Source organism: Cygnus olor, chromosome 25, assembly GCF_009769625.2.
Source record: "Cygnus olor isolate bCygOlo1 chromosome 25, bCygOlo1.pri.v2, whole genome shotgun sequence".
Lineage (NCBI taxonomy): Eukaryota > Metazoa > Chordata > Aves > Anseriformes > Anatidae > Cygnus > Cygnus olor.
This window is the reverse complement of record NC_049193.1, coordinates 45,922-71,909: the sequence shown is the minus strand read 5'-3', so window position 1 is coordinate 71,909 and position 25,988 is coordinate 45,922. Positions and strand designations below refer to the sequence as shown.

At 39.3% G+C, this 25,988-nt stretch overlaps 1 protein-coding gene across 2 annotated transcripts in view; it reads right to left on the bottom strand.

The window, feature by feature from the left end:
• Positions 1-600: 600 nt before the first annotated feature.
• Positions 601-25,988, bottom strand: part of ZNF652 (zinc finger protein 652) — a 30,492-nt gene continuing 5,104 nt past the window's right edge. For both annotated transcript variants that reach the window (XM_040537048.1, XM_040537047.1), the window contains exons 2-6: positions 12,738-13,897; positions 9,190-9,337; positions 8,766-8,881; positions 5,863-6,007; positions 601-5,459 (exon numbers count right to left, since the gene is read on the bottom strand). In XM_040537048.1, coding sequence (XP_040392982.1) covers positions 4,945-5,459; positions 5,863-6,007; positions 8,766-8,881; positions 9,190-9,337; positions 12,738-13,646 — 1,833 coding nt within the window. In that variant the 5' untranslated portion in view covers positions 13,647-13,897 and the 3' untranslated portion in view covers positions 601-4,944. The remainder of the gene's footprint in view (positions 5,460-5,862; positions 6,008-8,765; positions 8,882-9,189; positions 9,338-12,737; positions 13,898-25,988) is intronic.

Below are 25,988 nucleotides of genomic sequence, written 5' to 3'. Positions count from 1 at the left end.
CCAAACACTACTACCTATTAGTATCAGGTTACTTCAAAACTGCCTTCTATTTCTATCTGCTAAAACAGTGAAAGTTGTATTAAGTCCAGTTTTGAACACCCCTAAATCTTCAAAGAAAATTACTGCGTTTCATCCACATGCACACAAACTCTGGGAAATAGTGCATAATATCTATAATTACTCAGCAAAATATCTAGTGCCAGTCTCACTTTCTTTAACACACAAATATAATCCTTTAAAGACATGTGGCTATTGGTTATATCAAGTACACATACCTCCATTCTATGCTTTTCTAACCAAGATGCACAAGATCATATCCAGGCTTGAACTTTACATGAGTCTTCTGCTCAGCAATAAAAATTACACCAAACAAAAGAATAAAAAATTATATACCCATTAAAGAAAAAGAAAGAGAGCGATGAGACTGTAAGGACAGAGGTCTGAAGAACTTTCATACTCACTCCTGAAAAACAGTAGAGCTCAATGTTCAGAAGTGGGAAAACTATAAGAATAAAGTCACGTTCTCCATTAAGAATCACTCATATCTTAATCACAGTTTAGTACACAATGGGCTGGAAAAACTGTTGGTTCATTTCTGCATGAAAATGGGCAAACTGTTTATTTAATATACCTCCATCATCTCTCAGAGGTGCCACACGTCTCCCCAGTTTTAAGACCAAAACCAACTTTAAGAACAGAAACTTGATCCAACTTCTAATTTAGAAGTGAGATGTTCCTCATTGGTGGGTGTAAATAAATTGTGGAGACATATATTACTGTTTGTTTTAATACTGTTAATTAAATGAAATATGAAACCATAAAATAACCATTTAAACATTTTACAACCCTGAGCTCAGTTCCTAAGAGTACAATTTTGACATTATTTAGTGTTCTTGAGTGCCTTATTTGCACACTGCGTATTGTTTTTATCATTTTCTCAAAGGCCTACATACTGCGCAAGTAATAATCAGACCAAAAGTGTCAATGCAACACTATCTTTGTAAGCATAGAAACAGCTCTGCACAACAGCCTCTCTCTAAAACTCCTAACAAAATGGTACGCAGTCCCACTGACGGTGACACCACTGCGTACATTATAATGCAAAGAAACAGACAACAAATTAAACAAATTACAAAAATACTACTCTTTTTCAGCTCAGAGGTGAACTTGGTCTTTCACTTATTTGGCTAAAACAGACTAAATCTGTCAAAGGGAAGCACTATCTTTTATACTGCATGCTTGTGAGTTTTACCTTCTCCTCTCCAATAAACTGAAAATTGCTATTACATGCTCAAGAGATGCAACTGGGCAAAGACAAAAACATCCAGATGGACTGCACTGTTAAGATATGAACTAATCTCCCAGTGAAAAGAGCCTGAATTCAGCTTAAAGCACTCTTTCAAAAGCCCGTAATTAAAGATGCAGTTGTCACCCATACAAGGTGGGTGACAGTGCTTTTGACGTGCAACAGCAATACAAATTAGGTCATCTAAGAAGCATATTAGCTGTGTAAAAAGGAGAGTCAATAATTCAGACAGGCATGACAATACAAAACAGGTAATCACCACACTTTTATCCAAAAAGCTAAATTTATCTTAGATAACACACTGATTAAACAACCTCGCACAGCCTATGCCTTTATTAAGGATAAGGCACTGTCCAAAGGACTAGTGGTTTAAATTGCTCTAGAAAAGATACTGCCCTTTAAACTGCTCATCTTGGAATGCCTATCTCCCAATGATAGTGTTAATTCTGGTGAATTCTCCTTCTTAAAAATCTCATTTTAAAGATTTAGTAAAACTTTGCTTTAGGCTGTAGGATGCTTTGGAAAAAAAATAAGAGATGTTAGTCCCACTTCCCAGAAATATTCAAACCAAACCCAAAGTTTGTGTAATTTGTCTTTGCTCTTCTTGAGGGAAGCATTTCAGCAACACAAACCAATCCCTTAATTTAACAAACCAACCCCTTAATGTACTAACTATAGTAAAGCTAATATAAAACATTATCGTTAGCTTATCAACATATGCAAGAAGTAGTAAATGCACTTGAATACATTCCTTAGCGTTGCACAAACCCTGTAGGTGTGCATACTTATGCAAATTTAAGCAGAAGTGAAATGCCACAGCAAATCTCAACCTTTAATTTTGTGTCTTCTGTAACATCTATTTTCATTTTTCTCTAAAATATGTACTTTATAAACTACCAGATTGTAACACTTTTAGACCAGTCTATGAGCTTTCAGTATGTTTGTCACAGATGCCTAGTTAAACAGGTTAAACAGTTTAATCTTCTTCCACAGAAAGAATTCCTAAGTACCTAAGTCTTGGAAGGAAAAAATTATAAAGTGTATCATTGCTATGAACTAAAGAGAGAAAAAAGCAAACAAAAACCCCAAGAAAGAAAGAAAGAAAGAAAAACCTGCCCCAGATCTTGGAATTCTGAATAGCCGCCTAATACTGTAAATTTATTGAGAAGAAAACCATTTTGCAAAAACAGAATACAACTGATTTACCAAGAGGTTTGGTGTGTTTTTTTTTTAGCATTGAAAAATCATTTAATAATGGGCCTGATCATAAAATAGTGGAACAACAGAAAATATAGGCTGCAAATGTGACATGGAATGCATAGAACCTCTAGGGCGGACCAGCCACAGTAAATACAACAGTCATAATCACGACTGTAAATTCACCTTCATAACTGTCTTTTTTGTCTAGAAGATAAGAGTGTACACAAATATTATAGAGAAAACATTTAAAAAACACATTGTTTTAATTTTCAGAAATGCTGGCAGGGGCTTCAGCTCAAAACTGAATACGTTTGTTGGGCCAAAATTGCCCATCCTGTTTCCTAGTTTCCTATGCTTGTTATGAAAAAAAAAACCACAACATTAATGATTAGATGGTAGAAAATCATGAAAAGCATGAACTACGGAGCTAATTCCCAACAGACAAAGGATATAGTGTTTTAAAAACATAGAGCTTAACAGCAGTAACTTTGAGGAAGTAATGGTAGGAAGAATTTCCACCATTTCTGCTACCTTGAAAACTAAAAAAAAATTAATCCCATTAGCCACAGAAACCCAGTTCATTAGTAAGCAGAATAGTAAGTTAGACATCTGCCTATGAGAATATCTGGATGTATAGTTTGGTGGGATTTAATTTAAAAAGCAGCTCAGAAGAGTACAAATTTAAAAAGCAGCACAGGAGAGTATGAATTTTAAGGAAAAGAGGACTTACAGTACGTTGCCTTGGGCCTCTGTCTTCATTGAAGGTAGCAACAATTTACTAGATTGCATAATGCTGCTATGTTTAGTTTTAGTTGAAGAGACATACAAACCTGAAAAAATAACTGCTACACGAGGGTTAAAACAAATACATTTGGCATTCCAGCCCACAATTCCCAAACTAAACTTGTCATTTCCTCCTCATAGCCTCTCAAGATTATGAAACAGTGACATGCCTACAATTAAGAGTTTCCTGTCCTACAACTGTAAAACTTATATTTGCCAAACGTATTACTACAACATCTAGAAATCATCCCATAATTTTACGCATATTACATTTATGGGATAGAGCTTCCCATGGTACATACACTACCAGCATTTTCTTAACACAGCAACTGAAACACCACTGTCTCATTCAAACTTCTCTTCTCACTTTTACAATCAGTCAGAAACACCACATTTATGATTTCACTTAATTCCCTTCTCTTAACAACTCCAGGAATTCCAACACGCAATCTGAAGAGCAGCATTTTATATGATCCCCCGCTTAAAACCATACCATGAAAAGCCATTAAAACTGGCTCTCCCACATAAAGAGAAAAGATGTTTGGCTGACTTGAGATACTCTCTCTCTAGCCCATTTCATACCTGACTCTGACTGAACTAAACAATAACCAGTGTAGGAAGAATATGGTATCTCAACATCCTTGTCCAAAAATAAATCTTAAGAGAAACTCTGAAAAGGGGAACTTAAAGCAAAGAACACCCCCCCAAACATTCCTGCCCCCCCCAAAAAAAAACCAAAAGCCAACATTACAAACAAACAAACAAAAACAAAAAAAAACAACCCACCAACCTACTAAAATAAATTACGTAAAGTTCTGAAAACAACATCACTTTTGAGGCAACATTTCCAGAGACCTCTTGGATTGCTTTCTTCTATGAAGCACCTTTTGCTGCTGTAAGTTGTATAGTTGTAAGAATAACTTTAACTATAGAAGCTATATGCATCTTTTAAGAATCACATTTCAATGATTATAAAAATTTATCTATTATACAACATAAGTCCAGCTACACTGAAAAAATTACACCGCTTATTGAAATACATCTCATTTTAGAAACAAACTACTAAATAGGTCTATACAAAAAACTCTAAAATAATTTCTGTAGTAAAATAAAGAGTGTGTTAGGAGAGCTACAGAAACAAGATTTTTTTTTTTGTCTTCTTTATAATGCTCAAATATACTGTGATACGTGGCTGGCTCACTCCATAGCCGGCACCAAAAGCTGAAAAGAATCCATTACAATACACAGTGATACAATTAATGCTCTGTATTAATCTCACAGCCTTTCCGATTAGTACAAAGAAAACCCGGGCTTTCTCCTCTTTGAGGAGAAGTCCAGGATATAAAAGCAAGCATACCTCATCAGCTGATATGAAATTATAAAATTCCACAAGTTTCAGTATCTGAAATTTATAAAAGTCACCAGTAAAACACAAGCAAATTGGGGTTGAGTCCTGTTGATTCCCAGGTTCAAATGAGCACTGCTGATCCAAACCAGGATTTCCTCACTTGCTAACCAATTCAAAGGAAAAACAAGGATCACCTGCTGGGGCTAAGAGACGGACAAAAGTCCTCATCAGCTAACCCTCTGTACTTCCATGAGGGCATGTTTTCATGTGCATAAAATGGGAAAATGACTGACAGGAAGCTAAGATGTTAGTGGTGCTGTGCTGAACTGTTTTTTTCTGCCAAGTGTCGCAGAAAGTTGTCCTCACTCTGACCTCTGTGATTTAAAGGCTCACTCTTAAAAAGAGCTGGAGGAGGAGGTAAATGGGGAACAGGAGGAACCGGAAGATGATGTGGATGGTGAGGATGAGGATGTAGGTGAAGGTGTGAGTATGGATGGGGAATGGGGCGTGGAGGAAGTGTATTCACTGGGTTCAGGTTCATAGGTGGAGTTGGGGTGGTGGGTGTGTTTACTACAGCAGGGACTGTGGTGGCAGGAGAAGCTGTGGACAGCGCAATCTGGACTGCAGATGACACATTCACAGGGCTGGTAACACGGAAGCACTTCTCCTTGTGTGCCTTGAGCATGTTGGAGAAGCGAAATCGCTGGCCACACACATCACATGGGTAGGGCTTCTCCCCTGTGTGAGTTCGGCGATGTCTCTTCATGTTTGGGCGGCTGGTGAAGCTTTTCCCACAGATTTCACAGATAAAGGGCTTTTCTCCTATTGAGCACAGATATGGCAACTGGTTAGGCACAAAACATCTTCTAAGACTTCCTTTAGCATGCTTATACAAACTGTATACTACAAAATCTATTCTGACTGCTACGTTCAGCAGAGACAGCTGCTCTACAGAAGTCCTCAGTCTTTATGAAATCCTCTTTTGGATTTTGATGCACAAGAAAACCTTCTATAAGGCCTAAACTCTCAGTTCCCCCAGCAGTGAATCACAGGACTATAAGCAGTTCTTTAGATTTAACGTAAATTAACATACTAATCTCTCCTTTCTGATTTTCTAGGCTGGATAACAGCTTTGATCCCAAGTTCCAAGGGATGGAATACAGATGGAAGAGTAGGAATGTTTTTGTCCTGGAAGTACCTGTACTTTTCTTTGCTAAGTTCTTACCAGTGTGTGTTTTCATGTGCTCATCAAAGTACTGTTTCATGTTGAAGTCTTTGCCACACCACTGGCACATGAACTGTTTGTGCCCGATGTGGATGCTCATGTGGGAGCGCAGCTGGTACTTGTACTGAAACCTCTCATCACAGTTCTGCAACAGAAGAACAGCAACCATGATATTCAAGCATCACAGATCAGAAAGCAAGGCAGTCACAGGACAGCATTCAAAAGTACTAAGTGAAGGAGTACAGAATACCTGAACTTCCCTGAACTAGGGAAACATCACTCCCACTTTTAAAAAGGGTATAAAGGAGGATCTGGGGAACTACAGACCAGTGAGCCTCACCTCTGTGCCTGGGAGGATCATGGAAAAAATCCTCCTGGAAGCAATGTCAAGGCACGTGCAAGACAAAGAAGTGATCCGAGAGAGCCAGCATGGCTTCACCAAGGGCAAATCATGCCTGGCCAATCTGGTGGCCTTCTGTGATGGAGTGACTGCATCAGTCGACAAGGGAAGACCGACTGATGTCATCCACCTGGACTTCTGTAAAGCCTTTGACATGGTCCCACATGACATTCTGATCTCCAAACTGGAGAGATTTGATGGGTGGACCATTCAGTGGACAAAGAGTTGGCCTGAAGGTCACACCCAGAGAGTGGTGGTTTATGGCTCTATGTCCAGGTGGAAGCCGGTGATGAGTGGTGTCCCTCAGGGGTCTGTCCTGGGACTGGTACCATTTAGCATCTTCATCAATGACATTGACAGCAGGATTGAAAGCACCCTCAGAAAGTTTGCAGATGACACCACGCTGAGTGGTGCAGTCGATACAGCAGAAGGAAGGGATGCCATCTAAGGGGACCTGGACAGGCTTGAGAAGTAGGCCAATGCGAACCTAATGAGGTTCAACAAGTCTAAGTGCAAGGTACTGCACCTGAGTAGGGGCAATCCCAGACTTGAGTACAGGCTGGGAGAAGAACTCATTGAGAGCAGCCCTACAGAGAAGGACTTGGGCGTTCTGGTGGACGAAAAGCTCGACACGAGCCAGCAGTTCGCGCTTGCAGCCCAGAAGGCCAACTGCATCCTGGGCTGCATCAAAAGAGGCATGGCCAGCAAGTGGATGCAGGTGATTGTCCCCCTCTGCTCTGCCCTTGTGAGGCCCCACTTGGAGTACTGAGTTCAGGTCTGGGGCCCCAGCACAAGGATGTTGATCTCTTAGAGTGGGTCCAGAGGAGGGCCATGAGGATGATCAGAGGGCTGGAGCACCTCTCCTACGAAGGAAGGCTGAGAGAGCTGGGGATGTTCAGCCTGAAGAGAAGGCTCCGGGTAGACTTCATTGCACCTTTTCAACACTTAAAGGGGGCTTATAAAACAGATGGAGAGCAACTTTTTGCTCAATCAGATAATGACAGGACAAGGGGGAATGGTTTTAAACTAAAAGAGGGGAGATTTAGATTAGAGATTAGGGGGAAATTGTTTACTCTGAGGGTGATGTAAGGCACTGGAACAAATTGCTCAGAGAAGCTGTGGATGCCCCATCCCTGGAGGTGTTCAAGACCAGGCTAGATGAGGCCCTGGGCAACCTGATCTGGTGGGTGGCGTTCCTGCCCATGGCAGGGACGTTGGAACTGGATGATCTTTAAGGTGCCTTTCAATCTGACCATTCTATGATTCTATGAAATCAGCATGGATACAGACCCTCACACTCTACGAATGCAGGATTTAAGTTACTCAATGGGAATAGAATTTGACCTGTGCTAAAAGGTCTGCTGCCACAATAGCCTTGACAAGAAGCATGGAACAGTCATAGCCTTTAGCTGACATAGCTGTTGGCAAAGCTGAGGGAGGGACACAGTTATGCCAACAGAAAAGTTCACTTAACATATCACTTGGAGGTTTTGCAGCTTTGCCAGATCTCTCTGCTGGATTACGGCATGCCTCCACTAGAGGACTCTGCTCACACAGGAAAACCAACAGCGGCTCTGTAAAGCAGGCTTGTGTTTCAGAAAAGCAGACAGTTTTCCAGCTTTAATTAATTGACATGAGGTAATTTCTTTCCCTACAAGTTCCTCAAGACGACTATGGCTGCAATACCACCATTACTACTCCATATCATGCTGAAGTTGTGCTCCACTTTGTGGACAGGGTGAGCCACCCAACCCGACCTGGAAACAGGAAGGGCTCTACATCAGGGCCTGCCTCCCTCATGTGATACCCACAAGCATCCCCATCACATGACCGAGACATTATTTGCCCTAGACATATGACTGGCTAAGTCTATACCATACAGATCTCCTTCCCAAGGGCAGGTGCAAAATTACAAATCACAAATACACATGAATGCACTAGCAAGATACTTCCCCCTTCCAACAACATACACTCAGTTTAGGAAATGCCAATTTAGACTAGTCTTGTATCTCAAGGAGGTAACAGTTTGCAGTGATGCTGATAGTTTTTCCTCACAAGCGAAAATCAAGCAGCAATTTATTTTCACTGTTGCCACCTCTGTCTGTTTCAAGTCACTGGGCGGGATGAACAGGATTACCATAATTTACATCATGATACTGCTTTACTATGAACACCGAGGGAAAACTGGCATTCAAATCTTGCTGTAGTGTGTACTAACTGAGAAAAACATGACAGCCAATAGTAAAAGCAAACCAAATACATCTCAGTTTGAATTGCTGTTAAATGCACTCCTGCTGTGCTCCCCAAACAGAGAATAATTTTCCCCAAATTTTTATGGAACTGTTCCTCATCTACAAGTTAGTCAATTCAGTTTCCACCCATATGCCCTACTGACAGTGTTATTATTTTTATGTCTTATATATAATATCTAAACGTAAGAATGTTAAACAAAATAAATATCTTATATCTTTATATCTAAGCAGATTAACAGTTGCTGCCTCACCTCACATCTGAAAGGTTTCTCTCCAGAATGCTGTAGGGAATGTACTTTGAGAGACATACTGCGTTTGAATGATTTTCCACAGGTTTCACATGTAAACGGCATGTCCTTTGTGTGTGCTGCAACACAACAGTACATTAGAGATGGTCACTACCACACAAACATTTAAGCTCTTGAATAAAATTTCTTCTCCGGTACTGAGAAGGAAAATGATTATTAGTCTTGTACAGCTTTTACGTATATATATGTTTGTACGCATGTATGTATATACACACTTTGCTTGCTGTCAGTACCACAGATTGGAACATTTAAGCTATGGATAAACTGAATTTGCTTTTTTTTTCTCCTCAAAACCAGCAATTCTAAGTGAAGAACCACAAAGACACATTTGAGGCAGAAACAACAGAAGCACTGATCAATAACTCACCAACCATATGTTTTCGCACATGGGCCATAGTGTAGAACTTCTTTTCACAAATCTCACAAGAGAATTTCTTTTCTGCATATCCGTGGACAATCTTGATATGTTCGTGGAGGGACCAGAGCTTCTTGAATGATTTATTACAGGAAACGCACTGAATGAATGGGATAATACAAGGAAGTTTAAATTAGAAAGATTCAGTGATTCAAGTTTGCAGAGTTAATCCATGTGTCCTACTCCTGCATTACAAAAGGCAACCCAAACCAATGCAAAATGTTGTATATTGTCTCAGACTGCGCTACAGCCTACTCTTACTGTTTCACAGTTGAAACAAATACACTAAGAAAAGCCAGAAATTCTGATCAAGCACAATTAGAAATGGTGTTAATACACTGCATTTTGACACCACCCAAAGAGCACCACAGCCACTGTGCTACCTTATATCCAAAACACAACAGCATACATAGCTGGATGCAGCCTCCAAGGAACTGAGCGAGTCCTAAGACAAAAATGACAACTTCACAGGCACCGATGCTGCTGGTAATCTAAACCATGGTGTGGGAAGAAGCCAACAAAGGTGGAGGAGGGTAACACCACCTAGTTGTTAACCCCCATCTGCCCATCCAGCCCTGTCTTTTTCAGGACCACTCTGAACCTTTTGTAACCTTTTTAGTTCTGTACAGAGGACAGCTTCTATCTTGCAGCTGTTGGCCATGCAGAGAGTCTGTACACACATTCAGTACAGCAAAGCAAGTTGCTGCCTTCATCTTTTATGTTGCCGGCTTCATCTTTTATGTTCTAACTCTTCATTTATACTTATCAGTAGCACTGAAGGTCTAAAATGACCACGTGCAAACGTTTCGACCTCTTCGCACAACTACTGTGAAACATTCAGAAAATCAGTGATGAGCAGGATCCACAGGCCTTCACACATCTCATTTTTCAACAGAGTTCTTGCTAAAGACTTGATAAAAATCCTTGTGCAATTTTGAAAGTTCCAGAATAATCCAAGTATAAACTTGATAGCAGCCATACATGTGAGGATACAAAGTTATTTTCATCTTTGAAGTAAAGAAGAAGGAATTGTGGCTTGTTGTTTTTTGTTAGCTGTTGGGGTGTTTGGTGTTTTTTGGTACATCTCCATTTTTCTGCCTGTCAGTTACTCTCCTCCCCCAAGTAAGAACAGCTGTTTGCTGCTCACTGAAGAACTAGCAAATACTATGCCTTCTGACAACTTGAGTTGTTTCTTCTCTGCACAGGCAAGTTATGCTGCTTCCACAATGCTCAAGTCTCTGCAGGCCTGGAAAATCTGGTACACCACTCACCATGCTGACTCCAAGGAGATCATTTACCTCTGAAAGTACCTACTTGGAGGCAAGTCAGGATCAAACTGTAGTCCGGGGTGGGGGACGGGGACGTGAGGCGGAACAGGACTCTATAGAGCAAAGTAATACTAAGAAACGATCAAAAATCATTTAAGGTTCAGTGAGACCTTGACGCTGTCAATCTACAATTTCACTGATGATCAGCAGCAAGTAATTTAGACTGTTAACATCTACCACACGGAATCTAAGATGACAACAGAAATTCTGTGAGGGTGCTAATTTGGAAAGGATAAAAACCAGAAGTTACCTAGAAAAACAGACATATTACATCACTTTCTCGAAAAATACAGAGAAGACACAGCCACGTTTATCAGTTCAACTACCACTTACATAATGAAGCCATGTTTCTAGACAAAGCTCCGTATCTCCCTTGACATATTAAACCCTATATTAATGTAACACTTTCCTATCCCCGTACTCCTTTTGCCAAGTGCAATAGAAAATTTGCAGGCAGCTGTGAAACATATTCCAAATGTTACAACAGACAAAAATAATTGCTGAATATATACTTATACTGAGAACTTGAAGACAACTAGTGGTGCTTCTACCACCTATGAATATCAGGGAAAAAATCTGGACCTGGTTCTTCTGGTATAGGATATAAAACAATTTCTACAACTTCTTCTTTCCTTATTCCTTTGGAGAAATGAATGTAACCCCTCAGAAGCACATGGGTGCATGGATTACGGGATGCTTCTCCATTCTATGCCACACATTCAAACTATTCATAAATTCTTGTTCAAATCAAAAGATTTAATGCTGTGAATGAGCCATCTGGATGACAGAGCATCCCTGAAATTTACATTAAAATGTTCTCTGCCACATAAAACTTCAGTTTATTTCAAAAATTGCAAGGACATACTGAAATGTTTGTGTATTTTACTATGTTCAAGACTCATTATCATATATTATATTCCTTCCTTCAGTCTTCCTCCTATGAGCTGAAACATAAGGAAAAATAGCATAGTGTTATATAGAGCTGCATTTGAGTCTTACAGCAAAGAGAAATTGCAACAAACATTTCAACCATCTCCCGCATAGTGGGAATTGAATACAAATTCAGTTTAGCATTTAAGCAAACAACAACAACAAAAAAGTCTTAAATGTTTCTGGTAAAACTCATTGGACAGACTAAAAAAAACAAACTTGTTGCCCTACAAACTAGGAACATTTCAGCTGCACAGAAATTGAACCCCATCTGCTTCATCCTAGCAGTGGGAGTATTTCTGAAGTAGGTGGTAACACTGTACCTAGTTTAACAAGGCAAAAAAAGCTTGTTAAAATCGCCATATAAAACAACATTGCCTCCAGTTACATGCGAACATAGATGCCCATGAGCAAAGAACAAACCACAGATGAATGAGAACCTCTGAAACTCTTTCCACAACTGTAACTTTAAAATAGTTCCATTACAACACGAGTTTCCATTGTTGTATACAATTAAAAGCTGCAAATCCTCTGGCAAGAAAGACCAGACATCTTTTTATGATCAGTGAGATTTACTGAACTTTTTGCACTGGAAAAAGGGCAGGCTCATGAACAGATTCAGTCACTGAATTCATATACTCCCCTATACATACATGAACTATAAGCAATGCTGTACATTACTTATGATTATTTCAGTAGGACTAAAAAAAGGTTACTTTTTAACACAAATCCAAATCCTAACTTCACTAGCTTCATTCTCACCTGCTTGCCTCTCCAGTATTGTAAAAATTTCTAATTACAATACCACATATACATCCTAATTTTGTTCTCCCTTGAAATGTTATCTGGATATAATATGTGACTGAGTATCAGGACACTGAAACTTTAAAGCTAGTGATAGCTGCAGGTGCTCAGCACCTGAAGAAGTAGGTTTTTTCCTGTCATGTGCACTTGTTTTCAGGCCAGTTACTCTAGAGTTTGACATGTGTTAAAGTAGCTTTGTGTTTTCCCCAACATGTAGTTAAATACTAGAGTAACTCTGCTAAACCAGACAACACTTGCATACTCTGTTCCCTACAATTTACTTCTTTTGGGAGACACCAAAAAGCGCTGATAGGTAGAGACAAGGTCTTGGTCAGAATCTGGTCTGCACAAGAGATTTCCCCCTCTGAAGTGTCCACTAGCTGTATCTAGGGCACAACAGAAGGTATGGAAATCTGGCAAGCAGGTGAGCAAACCTACCTGGATATTTTTTTCACAGTCTGTTTGCTGGTGAAGGGACAGCTCACTTTCTAGAACAAATTTCTTCCCACATTTGTCGCAGATCTGCATGCGCCTGTGAGTGACGTTCATGTGCTTCTCCAGGTACCAGCGTGTGTTAAACACCCTGGGGCACTTCTCACAGGTTAAAGTCTCCTTCTCTTCACACTTTGATTTCTGCACAGGTGCCTTGGGCTCCTTTGCAGCTTTCTTCTTACGCTTGGGGGGCTCCACACTCTTTCTACGACCCCTTGTAGTTCTGGGTGATGGGGAAGTTGTGGCTGCTGCAGCAGATGCAGCTCTCCTTGTTCTCCTTTGTGCAACACTAACTTTTTCCACTCTTTTCTCTTTTTTCTTCTGCCTCTCATTTTCCTCATCATCATTACTTTCTTCAGTGGCCTCTTCCCCACTGTCACCCTCCTCTTCCTCACTGCTGGTCTTAAGAACAGCAGTCTCTTTGGACTGGGAGGGGACACCCTTCTCCCCTTTTGATACATTTAATGTTTGGTTGTTAAGGTTTACCTCTACTATAATCTGCTCCCTTTTGTAAGTCACTTCATCTTCCTCCTCTTCCTCCTCCTCAGAGTCGTCAGAGTTTTCTCTATCTTCTTTCACAGCCCGGACTTCTCCTACTGATCTGTTCTCCCTGAAATACGGCTGCTCTTCTCTTTCATGGAGATGTGGTTTGCTCATTTTGCTGTCCACCAACACTGAGTAAGGGCTTCCTGACTCTCTCTTGTATACTTTGGTGGATAGATCAAGTTCCTGGCTGGCACCATGATAAAATGTGGGTGGCACTTGACCACGGTGACTGTCCTCTTGCGCCATACCTGCTACATGCACTGCACAGTTTTCAACCAACTGTTGACAAGAATTGGTTGTCTGACTCATGGGGGGGGGGGACGGGACGGGACGGGGCACTCTGATTCAATGAACACCTTTAATCCCAGAAAACCAAGCAAGCAGCTTTAAATTCAGATGGGTTCTCATGACCGATGCCTGTTTCATCTACACAGAATAGGATTCTCTACTGATGTTTAGCACTGATGCGTAGGTCACAGAACTCTGACATTAAGCCAAGAGCAGAGCAGTAGCAATTATTCTTCTGACGAAAGTTGTCAATGAACTGTTGAACATTTTATCTATAAAAGACAACAGAGAAAACATGATCAATTACAAAAAAAAAAAAAGCACCCTAAAATCTTTACAAATTTCTTCTGGGTTTGTACAAGTAAGGTAAAAAACAAGGTATATACCATCCATGACCTGTATCTGCTGTGGGTGGATTGTCCTATAGCATTATCTCAAGCAAAACTGGGAGTTAGGTACAAACACATGCATCTTTTAAGTGGGCCAGAACTAGTACTAGAACCCTCAGAAGTAGAAATCAAGGCATGCTATTCATTTCAAAATGAATACTCTGCACCTGTCAAAAATCACCACCTTCTAACTGAAAGCTGGGCCAATATGCTGATCTCTGTTTCTCCTGGAGCACTGATGGCCCCAAGACTCTGCTCAGCTCCCATATGCCTCTTCATCAAACGTGTATACACGTATACCTATGCAGAAATACCTCTTCTTCTGTAACTTCCACAGAAAGCAAATCCTTACCCCTAAAGAGGGCATATTAAGAACTTTTATATCAAACAACGTTGCATTAACGTAGATATGCACAAAATATTTCAATGGAAACATTTTCAACTGGCAGCACTAAATCAGGTTAAGAACAGTGTGTCCCCCAGCTTGTTTCCACATCAGACATCCCTCAAAGCCTCTTGATTTAAGGCACCTTATTCTTTTCTTCTCATTCTCTTTTCCCCCACCTATTTATTCCTCACTGCAATAGCCAAACAATATTACTTTTGCCCATCTAAATTTCATTTGCAGTTATCCAAGCTGGAATTTGGCCAAGACACTACTACTACCTTTTGCAAAAAGTACCATGTGATCCCTAACAAATACAAGTAATCAACCTCTGGCATTTATTTTTTACCCAGTCAATTACATTTTAGTAGCACAGTATTACAATACCAATTGGTCAGAGCCAAACTTGCAACTAAAGGGTGCAGACAGAAGAGGTTCATTATACAGAGTCTGAGGGAGATCCCATGACTGGATGATAGAGAAGATCCCTGAGAGAAAATGGAAAGACTGAGCAGCTAAGTATGAAGAGCACTGGATCCCTACTGTCGGGGTCTGAAAAATTCCTTGAGTTTGAGGTTATAAACTTGGGAAAAGTCCAGCAGACAGGTATAAAACATTTGAACTTTGCAGAATCATACGCTGATTTTTATTTTCATTATTATCAGAGCAACAATAAAAAAAACAATCTGAAGCAGTAATACAAACAGGATTTTTACAATAAATTTCTGTCCATTTCGTTCTAAGTTAAAATGCTCTCTACACTACAAATGCAATACCTTCCTTGCAAACACATTTTGACACAATTTTTATATATTGTAGTTTCAATCTTACTGTTCCACAAGAAATTTCCCCCTTTGAAATAAATTTAATTGAACAGGAGATGAACCTCTAAGTGGTTTGAATAACAAAAGACCAAACTTTGCCCTACAATCTTTGTGAAGTAACATACTAGTGAAAGTGACTTACCAATAAGCAGTTGTCTGATTACCAGCCTGAAGTTAATTAAACAGATTCTTGAACAGTTCTCCAGTATTTCCAAATGCACTCAACAAGCACCCTGCAGATAGAGTAACCTAGACTCACAACACCAGGGTCTGCCCCCACTGCTGCATACCGCTCAGCAGGGTCTCAGGTCCCAGCTTCCGATCTCCAGAGGTGAGAGGCAGGAGGGGGGTTGTCAAGACCCAGCTGGGCCAGGAAATACATGGAGATAGGGCTGTTAACACTGACTTGTGATACAAAGTAATATTCAGATGGAAAAACTAGTAAATAATAAACTGGTTGTGACTGCAAGCCAAAATTAACAACCCTATACCGAGGTTAGAAAGCAGTGGACATAATGAAATCCATCGTTTAACTTTTCCCTTGAGAAAATCTAAAAAATTATTTAGATGTCCAAAAACCACTCATGTTGAGATTCTTTCCTCAGCATATTAAGTATTTTTCAAAACTGCATGAGTAATTCAGGAAGGCTGCCAGAATTCTGCAGCTAGATAACCAGGAAAAGTAAAAAAAACTTGTCATGAAAAGGAAGCGTTACCTTTCCCCTCCCCCCATTTACTGAATGCTGACATTGAACGACAGAACAGAACAACAGAACATATAGAATTTTGCGCATGTATCAGTACAGGCTGGGGGATGACCTGCTGGAAAGGAGGTCTGTGGAGAAGGACCTGGGGGTCCTGGCGGACAACAGGTTGGCCATGAGCCAGCAGTGTGCCCTGGTGGCCAAGAAGGTCAATGGGATCCTGGTGTGCATTAAAAGGAACGTGACCAGCACATCAAAGGAGGTGATCCTTCCCCTCTACTCTGCCCTACTGTTCAGGCCTCACCTGGAGCATTGTGTCCAGTTCTGGGCTCCCCAGAACAAAAAAGACAGGGATCTCCTGGAAAGAGTCCAGCAGAAGGCCACAGAGATGATACGGGGCCTGGAGCACCTACCTGATGAGGAAAGGCTGAGAGACCTGAGTCTGTTCTGCCTTGAGAAAAGAAAACTGAGAGGGGATCTTATCAATGTCTATAAATACCTTAAGTGTGGGAGATGGAGGGATTTGGCCAATCTCTTTTCAGTGGTCTGTGGGGACAGGACAAGGGGCAATGGCCACAAAATGGAGCACATGAAGTTCCACACCAACATGCGAAAGAACTTCTTCACAGTGAGGGTGATGGAGCACTCGGACAGGCTGCCCAGGGAGGTTGTGGAGTCCCCTCCTCTGGAGACATTCAAGACCCATCTGTACGCCTACCTGGGCAACCTGCTCTAGGGAACCTGCTTTGGCAGGGGGGTTGGAGTGGATTATCTCCTGAGGTCCCTTCCAACCCCTACAATTTTGTGAATATCCTACAGTGGGATGGACCCACCAGGATCAGCGAGTCCAACTCATGGCTCCACAGAGGACCACCCAAAAATCAAACCATATGTCTGAGAGTGTTGTCCAAATGCCTCTTGAAGCATTTGAAATATTCTCTTTACATACCCTGCCATCATTTAATCTCTGCTCATTTATAGAATATTCAGTATAATAAACCACTTTGTATGAACATATTACCACTTCAAAAAATAATTGAAAAAAAAAAAAAAAGGGGGCATGTTCTGAATTATCAAAGCTACTGGGTCTTAAAACCACTTCACTCTACAGAAACAGTAACCTACTTTCACTTTGAATACATCCCTTGCTACCCTCAAGGGACCCACATCTTTCGAACAACATTATTTAGCAGTCAACCAGATGGTGAAGCAAAGTCCTCCTTATATACTTGAGATAAACAACTTGCTATTAGACAACTGACAGTTCTGAGAGACAGTACTTTAAATACTGCGAAAAATCTTTTACCAGAACAATTTTTTCTAAATTTTCTGATCCCAAACATAAGGAAGCACTCCCCCCTCCCTCCCCTTTAATAAATGTAAATCCACTTTTTTCAAAGCTGCTGAACAGCTTGGGCTCACAGAATGAATTTCAGCCATACTAAAAATGGAAGCAATAAAAGATCTGATTAAAATGTAAACAGTAGTTTACACTCTGTTTTAAATGCAGTTTCGAAGTTATTTCTGAGGAACCCTATCAAGACATGAAACTGAGGAATAACTATTACGAGCATAGAATGCATTTGAGGTACATACAACATTTGGTAATCAAAGATCATATGAGAAAGGTTTGCAAGCCTACAAATATTAAAGGCTCACACCCAGAAAAAAAAAGTAGAAACAACTTGCAGGCAAATATGTAGGTGGAGGAAGCATGTGTATGCGGGACTAACACTTTGTATAATGCTTTCGCTGCTTCTGAAGAAAAACCACATTTCTTCACGCTATTTGTACCAAAAATAGAACAATTTATAACAGAGACACAAGTACAGATAGTTACCTGCCTCAACTCTGACTCAGTAGATGCCTTGAAATCACTACAGACCAACTTCAATATACTCGACAGTTAATGGCTTCAAATTACGTGTCCTTGGTTGGGCTCAGAAAGGGACCAGCTTGAAAGTCTGGACATCTCATATTTTAGTCCAACCTGTGCCAAGGACATACGATTTCTGCGCTGGCAAGCATCCACCATAAGTAAAGAAAAAATACTGCTGCTTTTACCCTGGCTAGTAAGTGAAGCGGTTGTTACATGGTCATTTCTGCATATCAAGGCCCTGTAAGCTACTGACCCCTACACGTCCTACAGCTGTTTGCCTGCTATCGTACTTTGGCTGCCAGCTCCACAGATATACACTTAACAATTCATTCTTTCTGCCTGGACTGTTTGTTGGCTCCCAGAAAAGGGATGAAATGGCACCTCAGGGCATTCCACAACCAACTATGACCCTGCCACTCATGGCCAATGTGAGAGTGATCTAATTTAATTATTTTTAAAACCAGTTTAATTGTTACCCACATTAAGTTATCAATATTAGATCTGAAAATTGTCAGACATTGGTATAATTCACTTTGTTACAGGTTGGCAAGTCTAGGAAAAGTACTGCAGGCACAAGGATGATTTGTATAGAGAAACAAAGATGGCACTGTATGGATTTATTACTTAGTTAACATCTGGAGGTTCCCTTACTCTTCCCAGACAGCTATAAGGGCCAGAAAATTACAGTAAAAAATAAAATAAAAATCCATGCCTGAATTTGCAAATCATTGGCATTTGGATAAGTTTTACACACACCATGAGGAAAAAGAGAAGGAAGGATAAGAGCTTGGGGTTTTCCTGAAGCTCACCTATACCTTGCATGAAAAGTGCACACTGTGAAAAAAGATATTGCAATAGTCATTGTCCAAGATTAAAAATACATTAGTTTATTGGTCAGCTGTTTTTTCCCCCTGTAATACACACTTTCAAGACAGATACAGACTACATATACATATTCACATGATTATACATATATATATAATAACTGTACCTGTCTTGAAAAAATATATATACGTTTTTGTTTATGAGCTACTTGTACTAGATTTCTCTTCCAACTTTGCACAGTAAGAAGTGCTCTCAACTTTAATATAGCTCACAAGACACCCTGACAAAATTATTCTTCCACCGAGTATATAGAACTTGACCCATGGATGAATCTGAACCATAGATAACACTGTAGCACCAAAATAACAAACACCTTATATAAAAGTTTTACAAATTATTTGAACAATTCCTTTCCATAACACAAGTCCTATAACTTCACAAGATCTAAGTTTCACACACATCCTGCTGCTTCAGTTTAAGAGTAATCTGTTCACAGCAACTTTTTACAATCAAGAAGCACTGCATGATGTGAATAGGTTTTCCACTCTGCCACTTACAGACCAATATATAGACCACTATATATTAAACCAAGTTCAAAAAGAAAGCTTGAGTATCTTGACATTTGAAATTTTTCTTTTCCATAAAATGAGACCTCTCAAAATACTGTTAGAAAAAGCAAAAGTTAAGAAAAAAACATAACTGTGTTATAATTAAAGGCAATGCCATTTTGTGCATGCATTAACAATGTGAAGGTGTTAAGGATCCTGAATGTCTTTTGGTTGGAAGCTACAATCCAGCAGCTCCACTACAGCCCAAGGCAACTAGAGTTGCATTCAGTTTACAAGCAGTGAAACAACCATGTGTATAAATAAATCATTTACATTACTCAAGATAACGCACTAATTTCAAACTAGTCAAGTATTTTTGTTGATGAAACTTTACTCTGAACAGATGTAAGGCAGTGGTTGCAGGCTGTGGGATTAATTAAACACAGCCCCAACATTATGCCATACCTGGGACATGTGACAGTCTGACCACCACCCAAATTTCGAACCAAAACTGGAGGGCCAGCTTCTCTGCTTCCTGAAGCTGGGTCAAAGTTCATTCAACAGGTAGAAATTTCTAGTACAGCTAAAAACTGTGTGAAATCAGAATACAACAGGATAGCTCACCCTTTCAAAACAGCAGAATCATTTTAAGTAAAAAATTTTCACACCTATTAATGACCTTATTTGGGTACAGGAAGAGTATTAGGGCTATGTTAAGACAGCACAATTGTGTTTATTTTGAAAGGCTGATAAGTGAATGTATCTTTCTGGTAAGTATAAACGTAGAGGTAAACAGGAGTGTGATTTTTCACTTAACTTCTGTTAACATTTGTACAGTCTGTGTTACCTGTTAATCAATTTCATGTCAATTTCTTTACATGACAGGATAGAAATACAAGAAAATGTATCAGAGAGATATCTGTTTAGATTTACTGAATCCTTTAGTAATAAGAGTTCTTTATTTTTTTTTCCTGTGAAATCTCAGTAGCACATTAGCAAGAAACAACTGTGGATGCAATGTGAAAAACAGTGTTTGACTAAAACATTCCAATCATGTACATTTCAATATATCAGCAATATTTCAGAGCAGATGAAAAAGTGTTTCAATACACTTGCACAATCTGAAGAACAGGTGCGTGAAACAGGACAGCAGCCATAGCAATTCTGTTAGTGGGAAAACACACCTGGTACAAGTTACATCATGTCAGTAGATAGTAATCAGGACTATAAGACAGGAGGGAATCATTTATATCATCATAAAATCACTCCCTTCTTGTGCATCTCAGACACTTTATATGCAAAAAAAAAAAAGTGTTCTTAAATTCTAAGTTCTATCTCAAGACAAAGGCACAGTCAGAACATCTTCACAGACTTTGCATTTCTACGGAGATGTACTCAAACCTGCCTTTGCCCACCTAACTACAGAACAAAAAGACTAAACGTGACCAACAGCCTATTTTGTCATGTTTAATACCCATCTAAGAGATGGTATCTGTAATAGGGTCAACACTTAGGATTACTCTTTTCTACTTTCCTCTATAGCTTTTACAATCTACTGTATCAGAATGTTTATTTTGTGCAACTGATGCAGACTTTGGGAATACGGTTTAACATGCTGAGAGGACATTCAGAAGCAGCATTCACAAAGGAATTCCTGGGACTGTACTGTGAAAACAGAAAAATCACCACAATCTTCTTTTCACTGCAAGCCCAGAAATCGCTTGAAGCAGATTTTCCCATCAACTTACATAAAAGATCAGATATAAAAGTGTAGCACTGTGGCTTGTATTTTGATGAAATTAAAGCTATTCGGGCATCATAAAAAACAACACCACCAACAAACAAGCAAAAACAAACAAAAAAACACACACCACAGCACTGGCAGTAACTGAAGATATTGCAGTCAGTCTTGGGAAGGAAACAAAAGACTGGAGACTGAATCAATACTGTCCAGTTCTCAAAGTAAAGGTTGGCAGAAATATGACAGGAAAGTATACAAAAGGCTGAAGATGCAGTACAGCATTCAGACTGTCCCATCTTCCAGTTATTTTTTTCAACCTCTCCTAAAATAATCTGTGACAGGTATCCTGCTAACTCAGCAGACAACTTTTTCATCGTAAGGAGCAACTTGCCTCTAAATATTTATCAGTCTAATGGAAAATGAAGCAGACCACATTTCCAATTTGAGAAAAATGCCTTATGTAACATCTTGCAGCTAAAGCATAATACTAGGATACAAAACCTCCAGATTTTTTCCATTTCTTAGGATGAATTATTTGTCTGTATCTAGAAATGTGGTTTATGGGACAGAGGTTTTCAAACCAGTGATTTCCAGAACTGTAAATCTGGAATTTTTTCAGGCATTATCTCCACAGAAAATAGTTTAAGGTTACCATTTCAGAATTCAGCAGCATTCTAACCCCTCAGTTTATGAAATAAGCTGAAGGCTTCTTTCTGTTGGCTAGGAACTAGTTTTAGATATGACAGCCATGGACCCCAACAGTTTTCTTTTTCAAGGCAAAACCCTTTTGAAAAATGTTCTAGTAAAGCACAATCTACATTCAAAAAAGTCTTAGTACTTCCTGCTACCTTAAATGTGTCAAAGTTAAACACTGTGACTGGATTAGGAACTTCCTTGCATTCAAAACTATTCTGACTTGTCTATTTCTTTCAATGTCAAAAAAAGAGAAAGCAAGATTAAAACAAAACCAGGTAGTTATCACTCAACAGCAGTCATCCACACATACACACCTAGCTTTCACACTAATCACTCTTCTGTAATAACTTATTACAGAAAGATTTTCTGTCCCTTTAAATGTACATATTCCTAAAAATATGTGCCAGAAGTTCACAAAACTACCTACTGCCATGATACTGAAAGGCAACTGTTTCACCTATTAGTCTACCCTTTTTCCAAAGCACTTTTTTGGTCTGGTTTTCTTCTCATTCAGAAGCTAGATTCCTCTCTGCTTTAAAAACTCTTCCTTTCCTCATTATCTGTTTGCATATTTTGAAAACTAGTAAAAATTCTAATGTTTTAAACCGTTCACTTATTTTCATGGATGCCCAGTGATGACACTTATTAAACATCACTAGCAAGGCTGCAAGTGATTGCGCTAACAACATAGGCTACACACAAAGCCATACGAAGACAAAAAGGAAATCAGTCATCAAGATCTGTACTTCTTTTTCCCAGAGTTAGCATTTTTCCTCCTACAGGGTGAGTTGTGACAAAAGTGGCAGTAGATGTGTAGCTATGTCTTTGAATATACAGATCAGTGGATTAGATTTTTATTAAAGAAATTAAATGGTCTGTCCACAAAGTAAAGTTGACAAGTATTAACTTCCATCTGGACATTCATTCCGTAAGTTTTTTTCTCAGTTTAAGCTAACAGCACTATCTTGGTAGGGAAAAAAAAATATTATGGAATACCCACATTCAGAATTATACCCAGAATAGGCTGAGCTCTTCTCCTAGTGAGCCCTAAAGGAGACCTTCGCAATATTTAGAATGGAAAAGACATTTTGTTTTGTACTTTTTACAAGAGTTCAGTTTTGAAAGCTCACATACAGGTTCCGTAACACTCTGTTTGCTTACAGATTTGATCAACCTGTACTACACCTCAGAGCATGTAATGTGCTCCTATATCATTCACCTTTTAAACTGTAATAATGGAATGTTTAAAATAATCCCACATAAGCTGAGAGCATGATGTTACACCCACCCATTTTACAGAGTCCCTCTATTTAATGTAGTTTAAAAAACAACAACACTGATTCACTTCCAGTCAGCAAAATCTTTGGCTTCATGGAAATGTGAATTTGATTTCTCTAAAATAAAGTTTGTTCTTCTCACATCATTGGAATGTACTTACAGATAAGGTTTGAAATCCTCCCGATTTAAAATCTAGAACTCTTTACACATTAGGTAACTTTTGACTTTGAAACCAGCAGCAAGTTTGTAAAAACCTCCCAAAATACTTGCAGCAGCTGCACAACTGTCCTCTGCATAGTGGCAGACACACTGGTTAGGAGGTTAGGAACCTGACTCACCAGTCTCTCTCTCATGCTGGTAAATGCTGCACTCACTGAGAACTATCACAAGGAGCTTCTCCTTACCTGGACTTTTCTTACTATCTCCTCTTTTCAAACTGCCCACAAAAATTATATGGCTGCATTTGCCTGCAGAGTTCCAGTTTTATAACTTCTAGCAGCATTTTAACTACCTAATTGCCAAACACTACTCAAACCAACTCCATTTAACCTTGTGGTTTTTAGTACAAAGATGAGGTGTGTGTTCACACAAGCACAAATCACCGATGGAACTGACGTCCTGGAACAATTCCCGAGACATTTAGGTAAGATAGTGTTGACAAACTCTAAATGTGCCAATACTAAAACTATACTACTCCGTGTGTTTCTCTTTGCACAGTGTCAAAACGCTTCTGTAAACCCTGAAAACCATTCAGTATATTTGAGCTACTGAATCTCTTCAAACACTGAACACAGAGATTGATTTAAATGCACAATATAAACTTTTGGAAGAACATGAAGTCTTGCTTTTGTAGCATCTACATAATTTCAAAAAGCACATTTAATAACAAATTTATCAGCTGTCAAGAAATGCTAACCAAGTAACAATACTTCAAGAGAAACTCTTATTTCCAAAAGTTCTACCTTTGCAAGTAGAAACTACATTAAGTACTCTCACTAAAGTTACCAGTTAGGCATGGAGATAGAAAGCCATTCAGCAAGTCTATATTCACCTGAACGTGTGATCAAAACACACAGTGTACCACGGCAGCAGTTCATCTCATGCTTCACGTTTGTCAGGTGCAATTCTCAAGCATAAAAATCTCTTCACTGATACAATAGATGTGATTCCCAGTTTTAACTCTACATCATCAGGCAACTATAGACATCTTGCCTCTGCTCTAAGTTTCCCTCTAGGTGAAGTGAGGGCAATAATCAGGTAAGGCAAAAGTTATTTGTTCATTTTATCTGATCTAAGTCTGTGCGATGGCCAAATGAGCCAGTACACTCTTTCCCTATTCATGCGCCAGCACTAACATTCTTATGGTTGCGGGGACAGCTGCCTTGTGAAAACAATCCAAAAAACAGTAATTCCTTGGGATTTGTTTTCAGCTGGATCAGTTCTCTGAACCAGCTCACCAAGCAGCTTGATGAATACTACCATCCATTACAAGATTTTGCTTCCTGAAACAACCTGTTTGCTCTACAGGTGCAATCTGGCTTTCAACTTCCATAAAACAGCAAGGTAAGAAAACCAGAAGCACAACAAATTTGCAGAATAAATCCAAGGATGATGCTAAAGAATCGATCTTGAAAAAATAATGTATTTTCAAGAGCCTGTAGCAAACTGGAAATTTTCTTCAATGATTTCAGCCTCTGTGTAGCTCAAGCGTTCATTTAAAAATGAGTTCCATGGCCTAATGATTATAAAAATATTCCAGGTATGAGCTCTCTCTTCTTACTAATATGTTACAATCTAAAACCACAGATGTATCTTAAGAACATTAGGATTAGAGTCATAGGCTTCAAGTCAAATTCACACCTTTTCAAAGGTCTGAACTATCACAGAAACCACCTCAGTACCTACTCCATAGCACAAGAATTCCAAGTTGCAGTAACAGTGACAGTCTTCAGAGCAGCCAGCGAGTTTCAGGGCGAGAATGAGAACACTTGGGGAAAAAAAAGACACACACAAAACTTTTCTTCTCCCTCTTGGCAGAAATTAACAACAGTTACTTAATTTCCAGAGCAAGACGGGGAGTAGCATCTCTGTAATGCCCAATGCTACCCTACAGACAAAGACTGGTGTTTTTGTTGGGAAGTGAGAAGGAGGAGAGGGGTGTCCACTGAGCACAGATAATCAGCTCCATTTTACTGTCTGAATTTAATGCGACTGGAGTGTGGGATAATAGAAGTCAGTTGTCCACAGTAGATTTTATGTTAAATGATTTTATAGCACTATAAGCGGGCTAGGTATTTTACCAAGAGAAGTAGAAGGCAGGATAATTCATCGAGTAATCTGCAGGTTAGAGGTAGAGCTATGAAACTTTAAAAGAGGGAAAAGAAAAAAGGTAATAGACTGTTTTAAGAAACAAGTTCAGAAAAGGCAATAGAAAACACCATAATAAAGAATGAGAAAGGAGAGGGGATACCAAACACAAAGCCAGGAGATTTGGAATAAATTTAGAAAGGTACTACTGGAAGGAAAGTGCAACAAGGTTAATGTTAAAACAAAACTGCTGGGCAAAAAGTTGCAATTAAATTCTGCACATAACTTTTCTCAGACTTTTAGACTGCAGTCAGAAAGGCACTTCACTCCAATAGATTTTGTCCTGCAGTTAGGAAGTGTGAAACGAATGATTCAAGATACGCATATTACAATACAGCTTACTAGAGATTAACAGCAGACATTTTTATTATTACATGACATAGATGATGAAGACTTATTAGGACACGTTTCTGACCCTGCTAAAAACTTCTGAATTTACATCTATATGCCACAACTTGTAAACTTGTATTTTCATAATGTTGAGACTCCTGATGTCATAGTGCATGTCACACCTATCCCAAATCAATTTCCTTGAAGTGGCATGCAGTTAAAATGTGAAATCTCAGTGTAGTGCATTACATTTAACAGTGAATTCACAGAACTCACTACAGTGAGAAAGCATACAAAACAGAGGAAGAGCAATACAGCCGACCCCATAATTTCTATGAGAAATACCTCAAATTTACTAGCCTGGAAAAAAAAAAGTTACAGGAATCAGCAAAAGAGC